This window comes from Erythrolamprus reginae, chromosome 8 (assembly GCF_031021105.1).
Source record: "Erythrolamprus reginae isolate rEryReg1 chromosome 8, rEryReg1.hap1, whole genome shotgun sequence".
NCBI lineage: Eukaryota > Metazoa > Chordata > Lepidosauria > Squamata > Dipsadidae > Erythrolamprus > Erythrolamprus reginae.
Window position 1 is genome coordinate 11,059,558 of NC_091957.1, and position 23,513 is coordinate 11,083,070.

The 23,513-nt window shown below is 43.8% G+C and overlaps 1 protein-coding gene across 5 annotated transcripts in view; it reads right to left on the minus strand.

Moving 5' to 3' along the window:
* The window catches only part of RC3H2 (ring finger and CCCH-type domains 2), a 48,193-nt gene that overhangs the window by 24,255 nt on the left and 425 nt on the right, over window positions 1-23,513 (minus strand). For 4 of the 5 annotated variants that reach the window (XM_070758758.1, XM_070758753.1, XM_070758755.1 and 1 more), the window contains exons 2-7: window positions 14,514-14,811; window positions 12,340-12,457; window positions 9,700-9,933; window positions 6,192-6,367; window positions 3,640-3,840; window positions 2,302-2,434 (exon numbers count right to left, since the gene is read on the minus strand). In XM_070758758.1, the coding sequence (XP_070614859.1) occupies window positions 2,302-2,434; window positions 3,640-3,840; window positions 6,192-6,367; window positions 9,700-9,933; window positions 12,340-12,457; window positions 14,514-14,744 (1,093 nt within the window). In that variant the 5' untranslated portion in view covers window positions 14,745-14,811. Of the gene's footprint in view, window positions 1-2,301; window positions 2,435-3,639; window positions 3,841-6,191; window positions 6,368-9,699; window positions 9,934-12,339; window positions 12,458-14,513; window positions 14,812-23,407; window positions 23,488-23,513 lie in introns of those variants that run through there. The other variant, XM_070758754.1, reaches the window with a different exon arrangement.

Genomic DNA, 23,513 nt, shown 5'->3' on the forward strand with positions numbered 1-23,513 from the left:
GCTCCCGGTAAGTTTATTTCCATCCCTAACCAAGTGCTAACGATCTTCCCTGCTCTTACTGGCTTGTAAGCTCTTTCATTGTTACTCTATGCAAAAAATGTTTTCCAAACCCTTTCTTTGTAGGGTTTTTTTTGTGCTGATTCTGTAAAACACTTAGGGAGGGTTGTAAAAGCACTGTCTAAGGCAGTGGTTCTCAACCTGGGGGTCAAACGACCGTTTCACAGGGGTCGCCCAAGACCATAGGAAAAGAGAAATTTCCCCTGGTGTTAGGAACTAAAGCTTCTATTCTGGCACCTTGGAATATATTTTTACAATCTGACCAATCAGGCATTTACTTACTCCATCACTCTATAAAGAAGCGCTTGTGCGCCCCCTCCTCAAGAAGCCCTCCCTGGACCCAGCCGTACTTAACAACTATCGTCCAGTCTCCAACCTTCCCTTTATGGGGAAAGTTGTCGAGAAGGTGGTGGCACTCCAGCTCCAGCGGTCCTTGGAAGAAGCTGATTATCTAGGTCCCCAGCAGTCGGGTTTCAGGCCCGGTTACAGCACGGAAACCGCTTTGGTCGCGTTGATGGATGATCTCTGGCGGGCCCGGGACAGGGGTTTATCCTCTGTCCTGGTGCTCCTCGATCTCTCAGCGGATTTCGATACCATCGACCATGGTATCCTTCTGCACCGGTTGGAGGGGCTGGGGGTGGGAGGCACTGTTCTTCAGTGGTTCTCCTCTTACCTCTCTGGCCGGTCGCAGTCGGTGTTAGTGGGGGGTCAGAGGTCGGCTCCGAGGTCTCTCCCTTGTGGGGTGCCTCAGGGGTCGGTCCTCTCCCCCTTGCTATTTAACATCTACATGAAACCGCTGGGTGAGATCATCCAAGGACATGGGGTGAGGTATCATCAATATGCCGATGATACCCAGCTTTACATCTCCACCCCATGCCCAGTCAACGAAGCGGTGGAAGTGATGTGCCGGTGCCTGGAGGCTGTTGGTGCCTGGATGGGTGTCAACAGACTCAAACTCAACCCGGATAAGACGGAGTGGCTGTGGGTTTTGCCTCCCAAGGACAATTCCATCTGTCCGTCCATTACCCTGGGGGGGGAATTATTGACCCCCTCAAAGAGGGTCCGCAACTTGGGCGTCCTCCTCGATCCACAGCTCACATTAGAAAACCATCTCTCAGCTGTGGCGAGGGGGGCGTTTGCCCAGGTTCACCTGGTGCACCAGTTGCGGCCCTATCTGGACCGGGACTCATTGCTCACAGTCACTCATGCCCTCATCACCTCGAGGTTCGACTACTGTAATGCTCTCTACATGGGGCTACCTTTGAAAAGTGTTCGGAAACTTCAGATCGTGCAGAATGCAGCTGCGAGAGCAGTCATGGGCTTACCTAGGTATGCCCATGTTTCACCATCACTCCGCAGTCTGCATTGGCTGCCGATCAATTTCCGGTCACAATTCAAAGTGTTGGTTATGACCTTTAAAGCCCTTCATGGCATCGGACCAGAATATCTCCGAGACCGCCTCCTGCCGCACGAATCCCAGCGACCGATTAGGTCCCACAGAGTGGGCCTTCTCCGGGTCCCGTCAACTAAACAATGCCGGTTGGCGGGTCCCAGGGGAAGAGCCTTCTCTGTGGCGGCGCCGGCTCTCTGGAACCAACTCCCTCCGGAGATTAGAACTGCCCCTACTCTTCCTGCCTTCCGAAAACTCCTTAAGACTCACCTTTGCCGTCAGGCATGGGGAAACTAAACATCTCCCCTGGGCATGTTAATTTATACATGGTATGCTTGTGTGTGTTTGCTATTACATGGGGTTTTTCTTAAATCGTTAAATATTTTAATTAATTGGATTGTTGTGACTGTTTTTACTTGTTGTGAGCCGCCCCGAGTCTTCGGAGAGGGGTGGCATACAAGTCCAACTAATAAATAAATAAAATAAATAAATAAATTTACAATGGGGATGTCCCTCTAGCCTTCCTTTCATTCGGCTTAAAGCTCTGTTGGGAGAATTGGTGCTAGACGTATGGTTGGGGGTCACCACAACATGAGGAACTGTATTAAGGGGTCGCGGCATTAGAAAGGTTGAGAACCACTGGTAAGGGCTATTGCTATATCATCTTTTGCAACCAACAAAGACTGCGAAAAGCATCGTGTGGAAAGGTTCAAACAAAGTCCCTGGAGGGGGGTGGCATATAAATCCAATTAATAAATAATAAATAAATGTTGCCTTTAGCGGAGGAGGAAAGAAAGGCGAAGGAACTGAACCACAGGAGTGCATAGGGCTCTGCCTTCTCTCCACTGACGTACCTGGATTAGGATCGATGTTAGCCAAGAATTCTAAATGGGGGCGCAGCCGATTGAGGTTGGTGGGGTCCCCTGTTCGCTGCAGGACAATGGTTAATTCTTGCACGCTTTTCGCAAAGGACTCTGGAGACTGGAGCTAAGTGAAAAGAAACAGACACGCGTGATTTGCACCCATCTTAGAAACACAGAGAATGCAGAAACAGACCTCTTGGTCCATCTAGTCGGCCCTTATGCTATTTCCTGTATTCTATCTTAGGATGGATCTATGTTTATCCCAGGCATGTTTAAATTCACTCATTACAAGCAATACTCAGGGGACCCTGAGGACACACACGTTTGCCAGCAGATACGGCTCCTCTGCCACCCGTGCCATGGGTTTGCCATCACTGACTTAGAACCTCCACAGACTTCCTTCCAAGATTCTGGCCTTTAGAAAACTTTTGTTTCTCAGAGGGAAGGGCAGCACGGAGGGAAACCTCACATCCTTCAGTCCGCATAAAGAGAAGATCAGCGTTTAGGGAGCCGCAGCCCCTAGCTCAGAATCTGCCCTATGCAACTTCATCATCGGATGCATCAAAGCTCCATAATAATAATAATAATAATAATAATAATAATAATAATAATAATAATAATAATAATTTATTAGATTTGTATGCTGCCCCTCTCTGAAGACTTGGAGCGGCTCACAATGTTAACGGCAATACAATATAGTACAAATCTAATATTAAAAAACGTAAAAAACTAATTTAAAATACATGATCATAAAAATCATCTACATTCATACACACTCAATCCAACTAGTCATAATACAGAAGTCAGAAAAGGGGAGGGCATTAATCCCCCCACGCTTGGCGACAAAGGTGGGTCTTCAGCATTTTGCGGAAGGCGAGGAGGGTCGGGGCAGTTTGAATCTCCGGGGGGGAGTTGATTCCAGAGGGCCGGGGTCGCCACAGAGAAGGCTCTTCCTCTGGGTCCCGCCAGACGACATCGTTTTGTCGACAGGACCCGGAGAAGTTCGACTCTGTGGGACCTAATCGGTCGCTGGGATTCGTGCGGCAGAAGGCGGTCTCGGAGGTTGTCTAGTCCGAAGCCATGTAGGGCTTTGTAGATCATTACCAACACTTTGAATTTTGACCGGAAACTGATCGGCAGCCAGTGAAGGCCGCGGAGTGTTGACGAGACATGGGCATATCTAGGAAAGCCCATGATTGCTCTCGCGGCTGCATTCTGCATGATCTGAAGTTTCCGAACACTCTTCAAAGGTAGCCCCTTGCCACGGGTATTGTCTGTGTGTGTGTGAGAGAGAGGGCAAAGCAGCTTCTTTGGACCGCCGGAGCTGACCTTATCGATGATGGACTGCATGTGGGATTTATGGGCCAGGTCGCCGTAGAGGAGGGAGGACCACTGCTCGGGGGAGATCCGGAGACCGGCTTCCAGGGCGATGTGGACGATCTGAGCGTCGTGCTCCCTCCTCAAGGCCTCGTAGCTGCGGAATTCCTCCTTCAGCTGCATCAGGGAAGAGTCCTCGTCCCTCTTGGTGACCTGCGTAAAGAGACACACAGCCCCGCTCAAGTCGATCCGTTCTTAGATTCGCCCGGAGTCACTGCACACATACACTTTTGTTTCGCTAACCTGTTCTGTCCCAGGCTTCCTCAAACCACATAAGAACACAAGAACATAAGAAGAGCCATGCTGAATCAGGCCGAAGCCCATCGAGTCCAGCATTCTGTGTCACACAGTGGCCCACCAATTGTCCATGGGGATCTTGAGCAGAAAGAGAAGGTAAAATCCTCCCTTTCCCTTGACCCCCAACAAATGGTACCCGAGGGAATCCTGCCTGCCTCAACCAACATGGAGGCGGCACATGGACATCCGTTTCAATAACCACCCATGATACACTTGGCATCCATGAACCTGTCTAATCCTGCATTGAAGCTATCAAGGCTGACAGCTGTCACGACTTCTTCTGGAAGTGAATTCCATCAACCAAGGACCCTCTGGGCGAAGAAATATTTCCCCTTTATTTGTCCTCACTTTCTTACCTATGAGCTTTAGGGAGGGCCCCCTCATCCTAGTATTGTGTGATAGAGAAAAGAATTTTTCTCTATCCACCTTTTCTATCCCCTGCATGATTTTATACACTTCAATAAAGTCCCCTCTTAAACGCCGTCTTTCAAGGCTGAAGAGACCAAGGCGTTGCAACCTGGTTTCATAAGGGAGGGGCTCCATTTCTTTGATCATACTTGTTACCCTTTTTTGCACCACGAAGCAGACGCCTTGTCCGGACAAACTCCCTCCCCCACACTTTTTAAATTTACTTTTTATTACTTTTTTGTCTTTAAACATCATGTCATTTTTACACAGGTCTACATCCAAATCTCATACATTTTTACATATCCATTTACAATACTTCATATATTTTTATTCTCCCATTTCTTGGCCTTTTTTCCACATTGTTTCACAGTCTTTCTCTCTCTCTCTTTCCAATATTGGGCATAAGCGATTCTTGCTGCCGTGATGATATGTAATGATAGATATTGTATATCCCTTGGTTGTTATTCCTAATTAATGGTTATTATTCCTAATTTTTAAAAAAATTGGAGTGTATTCTATTTGTCTTTCTGTAAACTGTCATGAATCTTTTTCCCGTATTTTTTTGCTTTGGGGCACAACCACCACATATGAAAGAAGGTACCTACGTCTTTTTTACATTAAAACCCCACTTTTTAAACTAACTGTGAATTCCTCTCATTTACATCCAGCAAAGTCTTTCAAGGGCGAATTTACAGTCACAGACTTTATCTGGCTTGTAGAGCTGCCAGGCCGACATCTTCAAAGATTTGGGAAGGAGTCTCTGAGAGTCATGAACCAATTAAGCGAACTAATTGTCTCCTGCAAACTCTCCTCCCCTTGGGCTCCTCCTTTATTCCCTATGGAAGGGGCCTTTCATCATCCACTGTGGCCTTATTCCAAAGTCAACCCTTGTTCCTTAGCTGTTCCCTTCGTCTGGCAGCTCTGCGCATGCGCACACTGGAAACAGGCTGTTTGTCTGCCTCACCGATGTCTGACTCCAAAGGCAACTGATAACTGCCAGACAGCCCTGGCCCCATCTCTGCCTCGGACACAGAACCTTCCCCAGATGCCTGGACTGGCCCATGTTCCTCCCCAACCTTCTCACTGTCCAAATCTGCTGCCACAATGTTGTGATTCAGCCTGAGGCTCCTCAGGGAACGGCTGGAACTCTGCCGGATCCATGCTCAGAGGGGGAGGACGATGAACAGGAGGGGGAGGACCAGGCAGAAGAGGAAGAGGAGGAGGGAGAGCAACCTGAGACCCCCCGGGGGGGGGCTCTCCCCAGTGAGTAGCCTGGATTCATTAGATGAAGACGCCCAGGCTATCATAGATATGAGGCAGAGACGGGCAGCCCAAAGAAGGGGCCAATTAGCAAGGTATTTCCATCCCTGAATTGGTAACAGCTGGGTTTGGGTGTGGTTCTCCTCAGCAGGGTTGAAAAGGCAGGCCAACCCTTACTGTATTGTGGAGAGTTATCAATTGGGAGTCCTGTGACCTTGCTTCGATTCTTGGCGTCTCTGATCCTGGCTTGTGGCTTCGAAGGCTGAAGACTTGGGGGAGGCGTGGGTTTTATTACCTCCAGTGTTGTTTTTGCCAGCAAGAATCCTGTTTTATTGCCTGGCCATCGTGAAACCTCTGTGAAGCTTCATAACGTTCCTGTCTGTAAGAACAGTTTTTGTTACCTGTGTTTGCTTTCAAATATATAAACTGCCTTTGCTTTTTACCAATGTGTCTGGATACTCTTTTTAGTTGGTGTTGGCGTCTGGGGGGACCCAGACAGAACACACAATAAACTCAATAAGGTACCCAAAAAGTCACACCTTGAAGCAGGACGCCCGATAGAGTAGTTGCACCACGTGGCCGATGCTGGTTTTCGATGCCTGGGGGAACCTGGGCTCCAGGCGCTGGACCACAAACAGCACCAGGACTTTGCGGGAGAGGGCCGAGCCGTCTTCCAGTGCCAGCAGGACCAGTTTCAAGGCTTCCTCCTGCATCGCTGGGAGACCAAAGGATGGCGTTAAGGTGGGGAGAGCCAAACCGGAAGAAATGGAGCTGTCTCCTTTCTCTTCCTTGCCCGGAGCACTTCAAAATATCAATCGGAATAGAACTGGAAGGGTCCTTGGAGGTCTTCTAGTCCATACCTGTTGAAGCAGCTATACCAGTGATGGTGAAGCTATGGCAAGTGTGACACAAGTGGCACATGGAGCCATAACTGAGGGCATGCAAGACACTGCCCTAAGTCAGCTCCTGCTGATTTGGGGGCTTCTTTTCGACTATTTTTGCGCTCTCCAGGGTTCAAGAAAGCCTCCTGAAGCCTGTGGAAGGCAAAAAACAGCCCAACGGACCAACCGGAAGTTCATTTCCCATTGTCTGGTTGGTTCCTTTGGCCATTTTTCACCATCCCCACGCTTCAGGCAGCTTTCCTGAACCCCGGGAAGAGTGAAAAACAGCCCAACGGGCCTAGGTCTATGTGCATGCACAGGAGGGCAGTGCGCGGGGTGAGGCATTGGATTATAGAAACATAGAAGACTGACAGCAGAAAAAGACCTCATGGTCCATCTAGTCTGCCCTTATACTATTTCCTGTATTTTATCTTAGGATGGATATATGTTTATCCCTGGCATGTTTAAATTCAGTTACTGTGGATTTACCAACCACGTCTGCTGGAAGTTTGTTCCAAGGATCTACTACTCTTTCAGTAAAATAATATTTTCTCATGTTGCCTTTGATCTTTCCCCCAACTGACTTCAGATTGTGTCCCCTTGTTCTTGTGTTCACTTTCCTATTAAAAACACTTCCCTCCTGAACCTTATTTAACCCATATTTAAATGTTTCGATCATGTCCCCCCTTTTCCTTCTGTCCTCCAGACTATACAGATGGAGTTCATTAAATCTTTCCTGATACGTTTTATGGATGTGGGTGTGCGCATGTGCACACACTAGTGCACTAGAGTGCCTTCCGTCCCCTGTCCTATTGCTCTTCTATATCTCCTATACCTTTCTTTTATTCCTATATCTCTTCTTCTATTCTTTCATTGATATGTTCTATTACTATACCTTCTTTTCTATTTTTTCATAGATATATTTTACTATGAGTATCTCCTCTATAACCTTCATCATGTATTTTACTGTGTGTGTGTGTGTGTGTGTATAGAGCTGAAGGGATTGGATACTGTAGCCTAGAGGATAATTCTCTGCCTTACAAGGCAAAGGTTGCAGGTTCAAGTCCCAGTGGGTATGGCTAGCTGATGAGGCCAAAATAAGGCCGAAATAGATCTATCCTAGTCTCCCTTAATTTTCAAATTCAGCTTAAACATGTGACATATATATATATATACACACACACACACACACTAAAACCCTCATTGTGTATTGGACAAAATAAATAAATAAATAAACCCTTTTGGCACCCGAGCCAAAAAAGGTTCGCCATCACTGCCCTATACGATTTCAGACAAATGGCTGAAATGGGATGGGGTACTCTGCTTCAAGAATGGGTTGGACTAGAAGACCTCCAAGGTCCCTTCCAGTTCCATTCCAATTGACATTTTGAAGTTCCAGTCTCTTTTTTTAAAAAAAAACCTCCAGTGATGGAGCAACCACAACTTCTGGTGGCAAGCAGTTCCAATGGTGAACTGTCCTCCCTGTTAGGAGGTTTCTCCTTAATTCCAGGTTGCTTCTCTCCTTGATTAGTTTCCATCCATTGTTTCTTGCCCTGCCTTCAGGTGCTTTGGAGAATAGGTGGACCCCTCTCGTCTTTGTGGCAGCCCCTCAAATACTGGAGTACGGCTATGATGTCACCCCTTGTCCTTCTTTTCTCAAGGCTGCGCGCACCCAATTCCTGCAAATGTTCTTCATGTTTCAGCCTTCAGCCCTCTACTTATCTTAACGGTTCTTCTTTGGCCTTTCCCCAAAGTCTCAACATCTTTTTTGTAACCTGGTGACCAAAAGTAGATACAGTATTCTAGGGGTGGCCTTACTAAAAGCTTGATAAAGCGCTACTAACACTTTGCACGATCTTGATTCTATGCCTCTGTTTATTTATTTATTATTTAATTGGATTTGTATGCCGCCCCTCTCCGAGGACTCTTAGACAGATCCTCGGTGGCGTAGTGGTTAGAGTGCAGTTCTACAAGCTACTTCAGCTGTTTGGCAGATCGAATCTCAGTAGGCTCAAGGTTGACTCATCCTTCCATCCTTCCAAGATTGGTAAAATGAGGACCCAAATTGTTGGGGGCAAGAGGCTGACTCTCTGTAAACTGCTTAGAGAGGGCTATAAAGTACTGTGAAGCCGTCTACAAGTCTAAGAGCTATTGCAATCTTCCTTCCTTCCTTCCTTCCTTCCTTCCTTCCTTCCTTCTGCCTTCGCTCCCTCCCATCCATCCATCCATCCATCCATCCATGATCCCCAGTAGTTAGAAAGCAATATTGCAGACTGACTGTCTACTGGTAGGAGTTCAATTCTGACTGCCTCAAGGTTGACTCAGCCTTCCATCCTTCCAAGATTGGTAAAATGAGGATCCAAATTGTTGGGGGCAAGAGGTTGACTCTCTGTCAACTGCTTAGAGAGGGCTGTCAAGCACTGTGAAGCGGTATATAAGTCTAAATGCTACTGCTACTGCTACTGCTAGACACCCAAATGATTGTGATTGGATTTTGGGGGGCTAATACCTCTCACTCCAGCCCTTTTCTTTAAACTGGCTTAGAAACATAGAAACATAGAAGATTGATGGCAGAAAAAGACCTCATGGTCCATCTAGTCTGCCCTTATACTATTTCTTGTATTTTATCTTAGGATGGATATATGTTTATCCCAGGCATGTTTAACTTCAGTTACTGTGGATTCACCAACCACGTCTGCTGGAGGTTTGTTCCAAGGATCTACTACTCTTTCAGTAAAATAATAATAAACAAATGCTTTTGACCTTTCCCACAACTAACTTCAGATTGTGTCCCCTTGTTCTTGTGTTCACTTTCCTATTAAAAACACTTCCCTCCTGAACCTTATTTAACATTTAACATATTTAAATGTTTTGATCACGTCCCCCCTTTTCCTTCTGTCCTCCAGACTCTACAGATTGAGTTCATTAAGTCTTTCCTGATACGTTTTATGCTTAAGACCTCCCACTATTTTTGTAGCCTGTTTTTGGACTGGTTCAATTTCATCCATCTCTTTGTGTAGGTGAGGCTTATATTTTACTGAAAGAATAGTAGATGCTTGGAACAAACTTCCAGAAGACGTGGTTGGTAAACTTCCTGCAGACATGATCTTCAGTTTTAAAGCTGATAAAATAACGAAAGGAACTGTGTTCTCCGCCTGCCACTCACCCGGCCCGAGGAACTGGCACCCCCTGGCCCGGACAGCGGCCCAGAGATTGGCCGAGAGCTGCTGAGGGTTCTGGTGTGCCAAGATGAGCTCGGTGACGGTTCTTTCTCCCAGGGACCGAGCTGCTCGCATGGCCCTGATGCGGCCTTCTTCTTCCACCAGCTGGCAGTTCACCAGGGTCACCAGCTTGCGTTGCATCGGCCGGCTCAGCGCGCTCTGATTTAAGCTGGCCACACCTTTGAGGAACAGAAAGAGAGTGACGTTTATCAGGCAGGGGTGGAATTCCAATTCCCCCCCACTACCGGTTCTGAGGGTGTGTGGTAAGTGGATGTGACTATCTCGACATCACTCATGGTAAGGTGAGGTGGCACCTTCTCTTCCCCCCTCCCTCCCCTCTTTCTCTTCCCCCTCCCTTTCTTTCTTTCTCTTCCCTCTTTCTCTCTCTTCCCACTCCCTCCTCTCCCTCTCCCTCACCTCTTTCTCTTTCTCCCTTTCCCTCCCTCCATCTTTCTCTTCCCCCTTCTCTTCCTCTCTTCCCTGCTTCCTCCCTCTCTCCCTCACCTCTTTCTCTCTCTTCCCTGCTTCGTCCCTCTCTCCCTCACCTCTTTCTCTCTCTTTCCCTCTTTCTCTCCCTCGCTACTTTCTCTTCCCCCTTTCTTTCTCCCCCCCCTTCCTTGCTCTTTCCCTCCCTCACCTTTCTCTTCCTTCCTTCTTTCTTTCCCCCTTCCTCCCTTTCTCTTCCTCTCCCTCTTTCCCTCCCTGGCCTTTCTCTTTTCCTTCCCTCTCTTTTGCTCTTTCCCCCTCTCTCCCTTTCTCTTCTCCCTCTCTTCTCCCTTTCCTCCCTCCCTCACCTTCCTCTTTCTCTTCTCCGTCTCTCTTTCCTCCTTCCTTCCTCCTTCGTCTCTTTCTCTTCCCCTTCTTCTCTTCCCCCTTTCTCCCTCTCTCCTTCCCTCCCCCTGCTCTCTTTCTATTCCCCCTCTCTTTCTCTCTTCCCCCCTCCCTCCCTCTTTCCCTCTGCCCCCTCCAAACCATGCCCACCAAGCCACACCCATAGAACAGACATAAAAGTTTGTCCAAGTCTTCTAGCCTTCAATCTGGCTGCTTCTCACCTCTTTCTCATGCTTGCTGGTGTGGGAGGGGCAGGGAGGGGCCAGTCAATGGTGGGATTAATCTCCAAACTACACATAATTGCTGCCATTGCCTCTATAGAACCTATCCAAACCTGCTGAATTTCAGCTCTGGTATCAGGGTGAGGATTCCGTGCTTCGCCTTCAGAAACTCTCCTTAAAATACGCTCTATGTCGAAATACGCTCTATATTCTCAGCCTGTCCTAATGCTGTGACCCCTTAATATAGTTCCTCATGTCGTGGTGACCTCCCACCATAGGTCTAGCGCCGATTCTCCCAACAGGGATTGAAGCAGATTGAAGCAGGAAGGTCAGAGGGACACGCCCACTGTCAACGCCTGATTGGCCGGATTGTAAAAATACCCACCTTTGTCGTCAGGCATGGGGGGAACTGAGATTTTCCCTTCCCCCTAGGCCTATGCAATTTATGCATGGTATGCTTGTGTGTATGTTTGGTTTTTTAAATAAGGGTTTCTAAAATTATTTTAAATATTAGATTTGTTACATGTCTACGGAGAGGGGCGGCATACAAATCTAATAAATAAATAAATAAATAAATAAATAAATAAATAAATAAATAAATAAATAAATAAATAAATAAATAAATAAATAAATAAATAAATAAATAAATAAATAAATAAATAAATAAATAAATAAATAAATAAATAAATAAATAAATAAGCAAGCAAGCAAGCAAGCAAGCAAGCAAGCATTGCATTGGCTGCCGATCAATTTCCGGTCACAATTCAAAGTGTTGGTCATGACCTTTAAAGCCCTTCATGGCACTGGACCAGAATATCTCCGAGACCGCCTTCTACCGCACGAATCCCAGCGACCAATTAGGTCCCACAGAGTGGGCCTTCTCCGGGTCCCGTCAACTAAACAATGTCGGTTGGCGGGCCCCAGGGGAAGAGCCTTCTCTGTGGCGGCCCCGACCCTCTGGAACCAACTCCCCCCGGAGATTAGAACTGCCCCTACTCTCCCTGCCTTCCGTAAACTTCTTAAAACCCACCTCTGTCGTCAGGCATGGGGGAACTGAAACACCTCCCCCGGGCATGCACATTTTATGTATGGGATGTTTGAGTGTATGCTTGTTAACAAAATGGGGTTCTTTTAAATGTTTTAAATTATATTTGGATTTGTTACAAACTGTTGTGTTGTGCTGTGAGCCGCCCCGAGTCTGCGGAGAGGGGCGGCATACAAATCTAAATAAATAAATAAATAAATAAATAAAGTAAGCAAGCAAGCAAACAAACAAACAAACAATAAAATGTTCCAAGATGCCAGAATAGAAGCTTTAGTTCCTAACACCATGGAAATTTTGTCTTTTCCTTTGATCTTAGGGGACCCCTATGAAATGATCGTTCAACCCCCAAAGGGGTCCCAACCCCTAGGTTGACAACCACTGCTTAAGAACAGGGGACTCTTATGTTCAGGTCCCAATTCAAGCTGCCTGCTGAAGGGGAGACCCGGCTTTGGCCCAGAGGAAGCTGGGGGTGGGGCACATAAACTTACCCTTGCTTCCACTGAGTGGCTTTAAATAAAGAGCTAGGTCTTCCACGCATTTCTTCGCCACCTCGTAGTGCTTGTCTTCTCCGGTGTTGCTCAGCTTGAGAGCCTGGCGATCGGGCACCTACGTTTATAAAAGGGGGAGGGGGACAGGAGGGGAAAATGCGATCAGGGAAAGGATGCCCCAGAAGCCTCCCGCTACTGCTGCTACCAGTTTGCCAAACTGGATGAACTGGGACCAACCCACCGCCGCCCTTGATTTACAAGATTTTTGTTTCAAAGTCTGAGGTTTAAGCCCATTAAATGGCTCATTTGAGTGTGTGTTGCAGCTGTGGGGGGCGGTTGTATATTTGTGGGGCATTATTATTTTGTGCTTTAGCATTGTTATTTGTTTTAAGAGCCGGGGTGGCGCAGGGGTTAGAGTGCAGCACTGCAGGGGACTCCAGCTAACTCCTATCTGGAGTTCAGCAGTTCAAATCTCACCACTGGCTCCAGGTTGACTCAGTCTTCCAATGTGGGTCAAAGGAGGACCCAGATTGTTGGGGGCAAGAGGCTGATTCTGTAAACCGCTTAGAGAGGGCTGTCAAGCACTGTGAAGTGGCATATAAGTAAGTGCTATTGCTATTCATTGTGCAGAATGCTATTGCTATTCATCAAGCATTCGTGCAGAATGCGGCCGTGAGAGCTATCATGAGCTTTGCTAAATATGCCATCTCATCAACACTCCGTGGCTTGCATTGGCTGCCGATCAGTTTCCGGTCACAATTCAAAGTGTTGCTTATGACCTATAACGCCCTACATGGCATTGGACCAGAATACCTTCGGGACCGCCTTCTGCCGCACGAATCCCAGCGACCGATTAGGTCCCACAGAGTCGGCCTTCTTCGGGTTCCATCGACCAAACAATGTCATCTGGCGGGATCCAGGAGAAGAGCCTTCTCTGTGCCGACCCCAGCCCTCTGGAATCAACTCCCCCTGGAGATCAGGACTGCCCCCACCCTCCTTGCCTTTCGCAAACTACTGAAAACCCACCTATGCCGCCAGGCTTGGGGGACATAACTGACCCTTAGCTGTTTCGTTTTAATTGGATGGTATGACTGTTTTATAATGGGTTTTTATAATTGTTTTTAATATTAGATTTGTGCTTTGTATTTTGTTGTGAGCCACTCCGAGTCTTTGGAGGGGGGTGGCATACAAGTCTAATAAATTATTATTATTATTATTATTATTATTATTATTATTATTATTATTAATATTATTATTATCTGGCTACATACCGTATTTTTCAGAGTATAAGACGCACCGGAGTATAAGACACATCTTAGTTTTTTGGGGGGAGAAATAGGGGCAAAAAAAATCTACCTATCAGGTATTCATCTGGCTAGCGTCCTTAGTCTGGTCAGCCTCAGCACATTATTTAATCCCCTGGTTAGAAATTTAAAAAACTCTTATTCAGAGCGAGCAGTAATGGAAAAGCCGCCTGCAAAACTTAGGGTTGGAAAAAACCTTCTTTGGAGCAAGTAGCAATGAAAAAGCCTGCAAGCTGGGAAGATCGTCAGTGCCTCATTAGGGTTGGGGGAAAGTAATCTTCAAAAGCACCCAAATTTTCAGGCTCTTTTGCCGGTGTGTGTGTGTATGTGTGTGTGTGCATCTTATACTCTGAAAAATATGGTAAATAAGCAAATAAATAAATCTTCCTTCTCCTGTTTGATTGCAGGTTGCAGATTTCTTTCACCAAGACAACTAGACACAAGAACAGTTTTTTTCCGAACGCCATCACTCTACTAAACAAATAATTCCCTCAACACTGTCAGACTTTTTACTAAATCTGCACTTCTATTCTACTAGTTATTCTCATCATTCCTTTCACTCATTTCCTCCCACATTGACTGTATGACTGTAACTTGTTGCTTATATCCTAAGATTTTTATTAATATTGCTTCTTCATTGCATATTTGACCCTTATGACAATCATTAAGTGTTGTACCACATGATTCTTGACAAATGTATATTTTATTTTATGTACGCTGAGAGCATCTGCACCAAGACAAATTCCTTGTGTGTCCAATCACACTTGGCCAATAAAATTCTATTCTATTCTATTCCATTCTCCTTTCCCAGCCTCTGCACCAAGTCAACGTCCCTGTGTGTGTGTGTGTGTGTTTTGCCTCTCCCTTTACCTGGGCTCCCACTAACTGGAGCAGGGCGAAGTTGATGGGCAGCACCTCGATGTCAGTGTGGATGGCGGTCTGGTCGAAAGGGCAGGCCTTGCGGTGCAGCTTACTCAGGCAGCTCTGGCAGACGGTGTGGGAGCAGCCGAGGCTGATGGGCTTGTGGACGTTCTCGTCAAACTCATTGTAGCAGATGGGGCAGGAGAGGAACTCCGTCCACTGGGCGGCCTGCACGGGCATTGTGGAACGCAGGGCCCCCCGTTTCAGCCGCTAGCACTCCATGTTGGCACCGCCCAGAGGTTGGGAGCTGAGAGAGAAACAAAAACCGTGCCAGAAAAACTTTGATAAGAAAAGTACCGGTAGGCATTCAGAATTACATGTCTTGGGTTGGAAGGATGCGACAAAATGGACAAGGCAAAATTGGTATAGGTACACGGTGGACCATATTCAATTTGAAATTATGGATAAAAGGATAAATTTGGATAATGAAACTGAACTGAGACAACTGATGGGACGGTGGGACAAGGTAAGACGATATATGATGAGTAGAATCCGAGACCAAGCTACAAGAAATAAATTGGAATCACTCTATAATATGTAAATAGATATATTGCTCTTGGGTCAAAGTGGATTATATAAGACTACTGCTCATCTGTCTGGAACCCATACCACATCGCAGACATCAACACCCTTGAAAATGTCCAAAGATATTTCACTAGAAGAGCCCTTCACTCTTCCACTAGAAACAGAATATCCTACGAAAATAGACTAACAATCCTGGGCCTAGAAAGCCTAGAACTACGGCACCTAAAACACAATTTGAGTATTGCCCACAAGATCATATGCTGCAAGGTCTACCGGTCAATGACTACTTCAGCTTCAACCGCAAGAACACAACAGCACGCAACAGATTCAAACTTAATACGAACCGCTTCAAACTTGACTGTAAAAAATATGATTTCAACAATAGAGTTATCGAAGCGTGGAACTCATTACAAGACTCAATTGTGTCAACCCCTAACCCCCAACACTTCTCCCTTAGACTCTCCATAACCTCTCCAGGTTCCTAAGAGGCCAGTAAGGGGGCGTACATAAGTGCACTGGTGTGCCTTTCGTCCCCTGTCCAATTGTCTTTCCTTTCTTTCTCCTATCTTATATACTCTCTTCCTTTCATATATCCTCTCCTCTAAGTTCACTTTCACCCTCATTTATATTATCACATGTCTATTTCTCTTCCTATGTATTTATGTATTGGACAAATGAATAAATAAAATAAAATAAAAAAATAAGAAACACCCCCGACTTGGTGGTGAGGTATGTGTGTGTGTTGGGGTGCTGGGCACATTTCACTATGCACTGTTTTATGTTGTGTGTGTATTAAATCTGTTAAAAATTAATAAAAATACTTTAAAAAAAAAGAATTTCATATCTTAACGGGGCTGGGGATGATCTTCGCAGAATACAGTGGTACCTCTACTTAAGAACTTAATTCATTCCATGACCAGGTTCTTAAGTAGAAAAGTTTGTAAGAAGAAGCAATTTTTCCCATAGGAATCAATGTAAAAGCAAATAATGTGTGCGATTGGGGAAACTACAGGGAAGGTGGAAACCCTGTTTCCTCCCAGGAGATTCCTAGAGGGGCCTCACGGAGGCTTCTTCCCGCCTTTTCCGGCCCTGTTTCCTCCCAGGATATTCCTAGAGAGGCTCCACGGAGGCTTCTCCCCGCCTTTTCCGGCTCTGTTTCCTCCCAGGATATTCCTAGAGAGGCTCCATGGAGGCTTCTTCTTGCCTTTTCCGGTTAGTTTCAGAGGCTCGGGTTTGTAAGTAGAAAATTGTTCTTGAGAAGAGGCAAAAAAATCTTGAACACCCGGTTCTTATCTAGAAAGGTTCGAAGGAGAGGTGTTCTTAGGTAGAAGTACCACTATATTGGAAAGGGGAAGAACATTGCAAGGTGAAGAGATAATTAAGAAGATACTACTGTGCAGAAATGGATAGACTGACACTGAAAACCAAACAGAAAGAAAACACAGAATATTATCAAACATATACTGCTCAAATAAATAAAAGGGAACACTCAAAGAACACCTCCTAGATCTGAATGAATGAAATATTCTCACTGACTACTTTGTTCTGGACAAAGTTGAATGTGCACAACAGCATGTGAAATTGATTGTCAATCAGTGTTGCTTCCTAAGTGGACAGTTTGATTTGCTTGGAGTTATATTGTGTTGTTTAAGTGTTCCCTTTATTTTTTTTGAACAGTGTACATTTCAGGCTTAAACCATTTTATTTTGGATCCTTGGTCTGCCAAACTTTATACTATGCATTTTCTATGGTGGAGAAATGGGAGGGGGGGGGTTGAATGAGGTTGTTAGTACAGTATAGCAACAGCACTTAGACTTCATAGTGCATTTACAGCCCTCTCTAAGCAATTTACAGAATCAGCCTCTTGCCCCCAACAATCTGGGTCCTCATTTAACCCACCTTGGAAGGATGGAAGATTGAGTCCCCCATGAGCTGGTGGTGAGATTTGAACTGCTGAAACTGCAGCTAGCTGTTAGCTGAAATAGCCTGCAGTGCTGGACTCTAACCATTGCACCACCCCAACTCCAACGCATTTGTTATGTAGCCATAACAAATTTTTTTCTAGAAAGCCAAGGTCATCCTTTGTCTCTGATCTCTTGCACCTGGACAGAAGGAAATGGCTGGACTCTGCCAGCATGGCAATTGAAGATTGGACAACTTGATGGATTTGTGGGTGTGGGGGCAAGGATTTGAACTTTCAACTGGGGGAGGGGTGTGTGAAACCTGGAGGACTTCAGATTTGGGTTTCACCCAGATGTGCCAACATGGCTCTATTAATAAATCTGAACTTTGAGGAATCCTTTGCCTCTGACTCTGATTTAATTTTTGATGCTGTTTGGAACCTTGACATTTTATTTTACCAGTGATTGGAAAAAAGGGTGGAGAGTAAGAAGAATAGACTAGACTAGACTAGAATCGACAGAGAATAGAACAGAACAGAAGAGAAGTGGAGTGGAGAATAGAATAGAATAGAAAGAGTTGGAAGGGACCTTGGAGGTCTTCTAGTCCAACCCCCCTGCTCAGGCAGGAAACCCTACTTTTCTTTCTTTCTTTCTTTCTTTTCTTGGATTTGTATGCCGCCCCTCTCCGCAGACTCGGGGCGGCTAACAGCAACAATAAAACAGTATATAACAAATCCAATACTAAAAACAGTTAAAGGCCCAATTATATAAAAACCAATCATACATACAGACATACCATGCATAAAATTGTAAAGGCCTAGGGGGAAAGTATATCTCAGTTCCCCCATGCCTGGCGGCAGAGGTGGGTTTTAAGCAACTTTCGAAAGCCAAGGAGGGTGGGGGCAATTCTAATCTCTGGGGGGAGTTTCCACTTCAGACAGACAGTTATCCAACACCTTCTTAAAAACTTCCAGTATTGGAGCATTCACAACTTCTGGTGGCAAGCTGGTTCCATTGATTAATTTTTCTAACTGTTCGGAAATTTCTCCTTAGTTCTAAGTTGCTTCTCTCCTTGTTTAGTTTCCACCCATTGCTTCTTGTTCTACCCTCAGGTACTTTGGAGAAGAGCTTGACTCCCTCTTTTTTGTGGCAACCCCTGAGATATTGGAAGACTGCTATCCTGTCTCCCCTGGTCCTTTTTTTTCAATGGAATCTGAATTGTTAAGCAAATAAAACACCCAGACAACACGATGTTTATCAAGCACTAAGAAACTATTTAATGCCCTGGCCTCCCTTGGGCTCAATTAGGACTGTAAGTCAATGATTTCTGTATCAAAGTACCAAGCTACTTTGCCCATTGCTAACATCTTCTCTTTCAGCCACTCCGACAAATTCCACTTACGTTTATATGGGGTTTTTAGGAGGCGTTATAAAACTACCACCAGCAATCTGGCATCGAAAGAAATACTGCTTCAGAGCCGCGAAAGTTGGCTTCTGGCACCTATTGCTAAGAGCTGTTGCAGACAGTCTCTCTCGACTGGGGAATTTGCTCCGCCAGAGATCTCTACTACAATTACCCACGGTTAGAAGAACACCCGTGCCCAGAGGCGTCGTTTCACCATCTTCAAGCAAATAAGTGCTAGGAACAATAGAGAATTCATAATGTTTAACTTAACTGAGCCTTAAGCAACGCTTAAAAAAAAGTATGCAGGATAAGTCTTCAAAAGTCTGCACAAGGAAAAGAATCTTAACATTAAAAAACTAACGTATTTTTCAGAGTGTAAGATGCACTACAGTATAAGACACACTGGTTTTGGAGGAAGAAAAAAAGGGGGAGGGAATCTACCTACCAGGTATTCATCTGGCTAGCTAGCATCCTTAGTCTATTCAGCTTCATCACATTATTTTATCCCCTGGTTAGGGCTTTAAAAACCTTATTCAGAGGGAGTAGCAATTAAAAAAAAAGCCTGCAAGGATTTTGGGCTGGAAAAAAAACTTTGGAGTAGCAATGAAAACAAGCCTGCAAACTTGGAAGATCGTTAGCACCTTGTTAGGAGTGGGGAAAAAAGTTTTGGAAAAAGCTGCATCCGGAGTATAAGACACTCAAATTTTCAGCCTCTTTTAGGGTGGGAAAAGGTATGTCTTATACTCCAAAAAATACGGTATATGCATAATTTAGTATTTATTTTGTCATGTTTATGTGAGTGCCTATTGGAGGTGGTGACCCTTTGAGAGTTGCCAAACACAACACAATTTTATTTTAATGTATGGTGATCAGTGTACAGTGTTCCCTCGATTTCCGCGGGGGATGCGTTCCAAGACCGCCCGCGAAAGTCGAATTTCCATGAAGTAGAGATGCAGAAGTAAATACACCATTTTTGGCTATGGACAGTATCACAAGCCATTCCTTAACACTTTAAACCCTTAAGTTACCATTTCCCATTCCCTTAACAACCATTTACTCACCATTATTACTGGTACTCACCATTGAATAAGACACTTAGTGATGCTGATATTTATAAACATAATTATTTATTAACAATAATTATTTTTTTTGTTATTTATTTGCAAAAATTATTAGTTTGGCGATGACGAATGATGTCATCGGGTGGGAAAAACCGTGGTATAGGGAAAAAACCACAAAGTATTTTTTAATTAATATTTTTTGAAAAACCGTGGTATAGGCTATTCGCGAAGTTCGAACCCGCGAAAATCAAGGGAACACTGTACATTCAAAGTGACAATAAAGTTATTCCAAGTTCAGTTCTGAGAAGCCTTTTGCTCCATCAGGGAAAAAAAAATCTACTGCCTGCATTTTAACATTAGGGGAACTAGTCCTCATGCAATCCATCCCCCAGATCTGAATTACAAGAACTGATGAAAAAAGAAAGAGATGGGAGGATAAGAAAACCACAGGGCACTCTGCAATGTTTTTTTCTACAGGAACACCTATAGCAAAACAACAACAAAAACAACATATATCTTAAGATACCTGGTTGATACCTAGGATGCTGGCAGCAATCCATGTCAACCATCAACTCCAGTTTTTAATGTTCAGTTGACTGAGTTTCATGTTTAATGAATAAAAGAGATAATAATAAAAAACACTCCGCAGTCTGCATTGGTTGCCGATCAGTTTCCGGTCACAATTCAAAGTGTTGGTTATGACCTATAAAGCCCTTCATGGCACCGGACCAGATTACCTCAGGGACCGCTTTCTGCCGCACGAATCCCAGCGACCAGTTAGGTCCCACAGAGTGGGTCTTCTCCGGGTCCCGTCAACTAAACAATGCCGCTTGGCGGGACCCAGGGGAAGAGCCTTTTCTGTGGCGGCCCCAGCCCTCTGGAACCAACTCCCCCCAGAGATTGCCCCCACCCTCCTTGCCTTTCATAAGCTACTTAAAACCCACCTCTGCCGCCAGGCATGGGGGAATTAAGATTCCTTCTCCCCCTAGGCCTTTACAATGTTTGTATGTATGTTTGGTTTTTATATTAAGGGGTTTTTAATTCGCTTTTAGTATTGGATTATTATTCTATACTGTTTATGATTGCTGTTAGCCGCCCCGAGTTTTCGGAGAGGGGCGGCATGTGTATATATATATATATTTTTTTTTCTTATGTCGGATCACCCTGGTATATTTTTTTTTTTAAGGAACGTCACAGCTCCTCTTTTTTGCCTATAGGCCCAACCTAGGGCCACTGCAAGGCAGTAATATATTTATAGCCGACAAACTATATTTTGTATGTGTATGTTGTAGCTATAAACATTTAACACATATATATATATATATATATATATATATATATATATATATATATATATATATAATGCACCACATCCAAGAATTTTACAAAATTCATCAAGAAATTGCAGCTTCCTGCAATAATACCAGAACTGGAATAAAATTGTGGTACTCAGAACGAGAACTGGAAATGTTACGGAGAGACAGGCTGGAAAATAGTGGCGGTCTGATGAGCTTCGCGAAATTCAGCTCGACGAACTGCTGCCAGGGAGGCCATTTTTGGATGACCGCTACAAAGCTGGGGCAACTGGACCACATTTATGTGCACAAGCGGTGTCTGGACAAATTGCGGAAACCGGGTGAGAAAGTGACCAACTCACAGGTAAAGGCAACTTTTAATTTGGATTTTTAAAGAATTTCCCAAGCTGGAATAGTGGCTATTTGGCACTTGGGAATGGTACAAAGGGGGAAAAAAGGAGGCTAAAGCATTAAAGCCCAAGAAGATAATTTGTATTTTGGATAAAATATGAATTGGACAAACACAAATAACAGACGGAAGAAATTGGTGAAAAAATTCTTCTTTTTTGTGGATTTAAAGCTATTTGACAGTTTTGACAATCAACTGGGAGTGTATTGTGGAGTAGAGAGAAAAAATATTGCAACCACTGCCATCTACTGGAGAGAAGAAAATATTGCAACTGTTAACATCTACTGGACAGAAGAAAATATTGCAACCATTGCCATCTACTGGACGGAAGAAAATATTGCAATGATTGTAATATGTGGATTGTAAAAGAGAAAGTAAGGGCTGTCTGGCCTTGACTGAAAGAGGATAATGAAAGCCTGTGTTGTGAAAGGAGTGTGTTTGTTTGGCTTTGTTTTTCTACGCTGGCTGGTGGAGGATAACAAACTTTGGCATTGAATTGGATTGCATTATTATTTGAATTGGATTTAATAGAAATTGAAAATAAAAAAGAGGTTATAGGGACCTTAAGTGTTAGCTTAGCGTGATAATATAAAAAGCTTAAATTGGCAATATGGCGATTTGGATGTATTTGTTATGTTAAAAAATGTGTGCAAAACTAAAAGGCGACACTCCCCCCGCCCTCAAAACTTTGTTGGAATACATAGAATATGAAACAGTAGAAGAGTCAGACATTTTGTAGGAACACACAGAGCAGAAAATAGAAGAGGAGGTGGTAAAAGAGAGAAAGGAGAAACAAGAAAATAATACAGAAGATGAAGGGAGTGGATTTTTTTTTTTTTAAAGTGGATGATTTCACTGGGATTTACAGTGGCAAAAATATATATATATATAAGGGTAATATTACTTAAAAAAGAATCAACCAAAGAGTAAAATGGGAAATTGTGGAAAGATATTAGAGACTAGTGGGAGAATCAAATGAATAATAAATTTAAAAGAGAGAAAAAAGACTCAGGAGAAAAGATATAAGATACATTAAAAAAAAAGAGAAGCTGCTAAGGGGATGCGATAAAAGGAGAAAATAAAGAAGTAGAATTGGTGAGAGACCAAAGGAAAATGGGTAAAAAAGGAGGGTGAGTAAAAAGAAAAGAAAAGGTTCATATTTAGACTTAAGAAAAATGTAATATTTGTAATGGGGAATAGTTGAGCAAGTTTAAGGTTTATGTTAAAATTTAGTGGAAAAAGTAGGATGGGGAATATGATACTTTTAAAATTGTGAATTATTAATCAAATTATAAGAGTTTTGTGTAAGATTTGAGGATGACGATGTATACTGATTACAGCAACAGAACGGTAGATGAATGTGAAAATGAAAAGGTAACTTGTTTCACTTTGAAAGATAATTTAAATTAAGGTAATCAAAATATGACAAGATAAATAGTGGGATAGTAAATATGAAAAATGTATGTAGTAAATAAGATCATTAATTTATGTTATTGCAAGGGAATAGGAATTTGGGTTAGTAATATTTATGTATGTACTAAGAAGAATATATGTTAAGAGAAATACATAATGAGAATTGTTATAGGTTGGAACAGTGAAATGGTAATGGAATGGATTATGGATATGAAAAGCTATATGAGATTGAGCCAGACAACACTTTGTGCAGAAAATATGTATTGTTAATTGGGGGAAAAAACCATTATTAAAAATAATCACCTGAGCTACTCAGAACATCACTTGGTTTTATACCTAAGGATGCAGCGCAAGTCGATGATATTTGTGATACATTTTTAAATGTTCAGTTGACTGAGTTTCATGTTCAATGAATAAAAGAATAATAATAATAATAATAATAATAATAATAATGAATAATAATAATGAAGAAGAGGAGAAGGAAGAAGAGGAAGAGGTAGTAGAAAGAGGAGGAGAAGAAGAATTATACATTTTAAAAAGATATTTGGCTTGATACCTACGAAGCTGGTACCAACCAGTATCAACCATCAGCGCCAGTCAATGATATTTGTGATACCTTTTTAAATGTTCAGTTGACTGAGTTTCACCTTCAATGAATAAAAGAGATAATTCTACCACAACCAATAATAATGATAATAATAACAACAATATCCTACCAAAGGTGTAGGTGGGAGGGAGGCCACTATTGCATGCACTCCCTTAATAATAATAATAATAATAATAATAATAATAATAATAATAATAATAATAATAATAATAATAATAATAACCTACCAAGCATGTAGGTGGGAGGGAGGCCACTATTGCATGCACTATTGCTTCCTCCCCAACAATCCAAGGCTTTCCCCCCACCGGCTTGCAAAGCCCGGGGGGGGGGCGT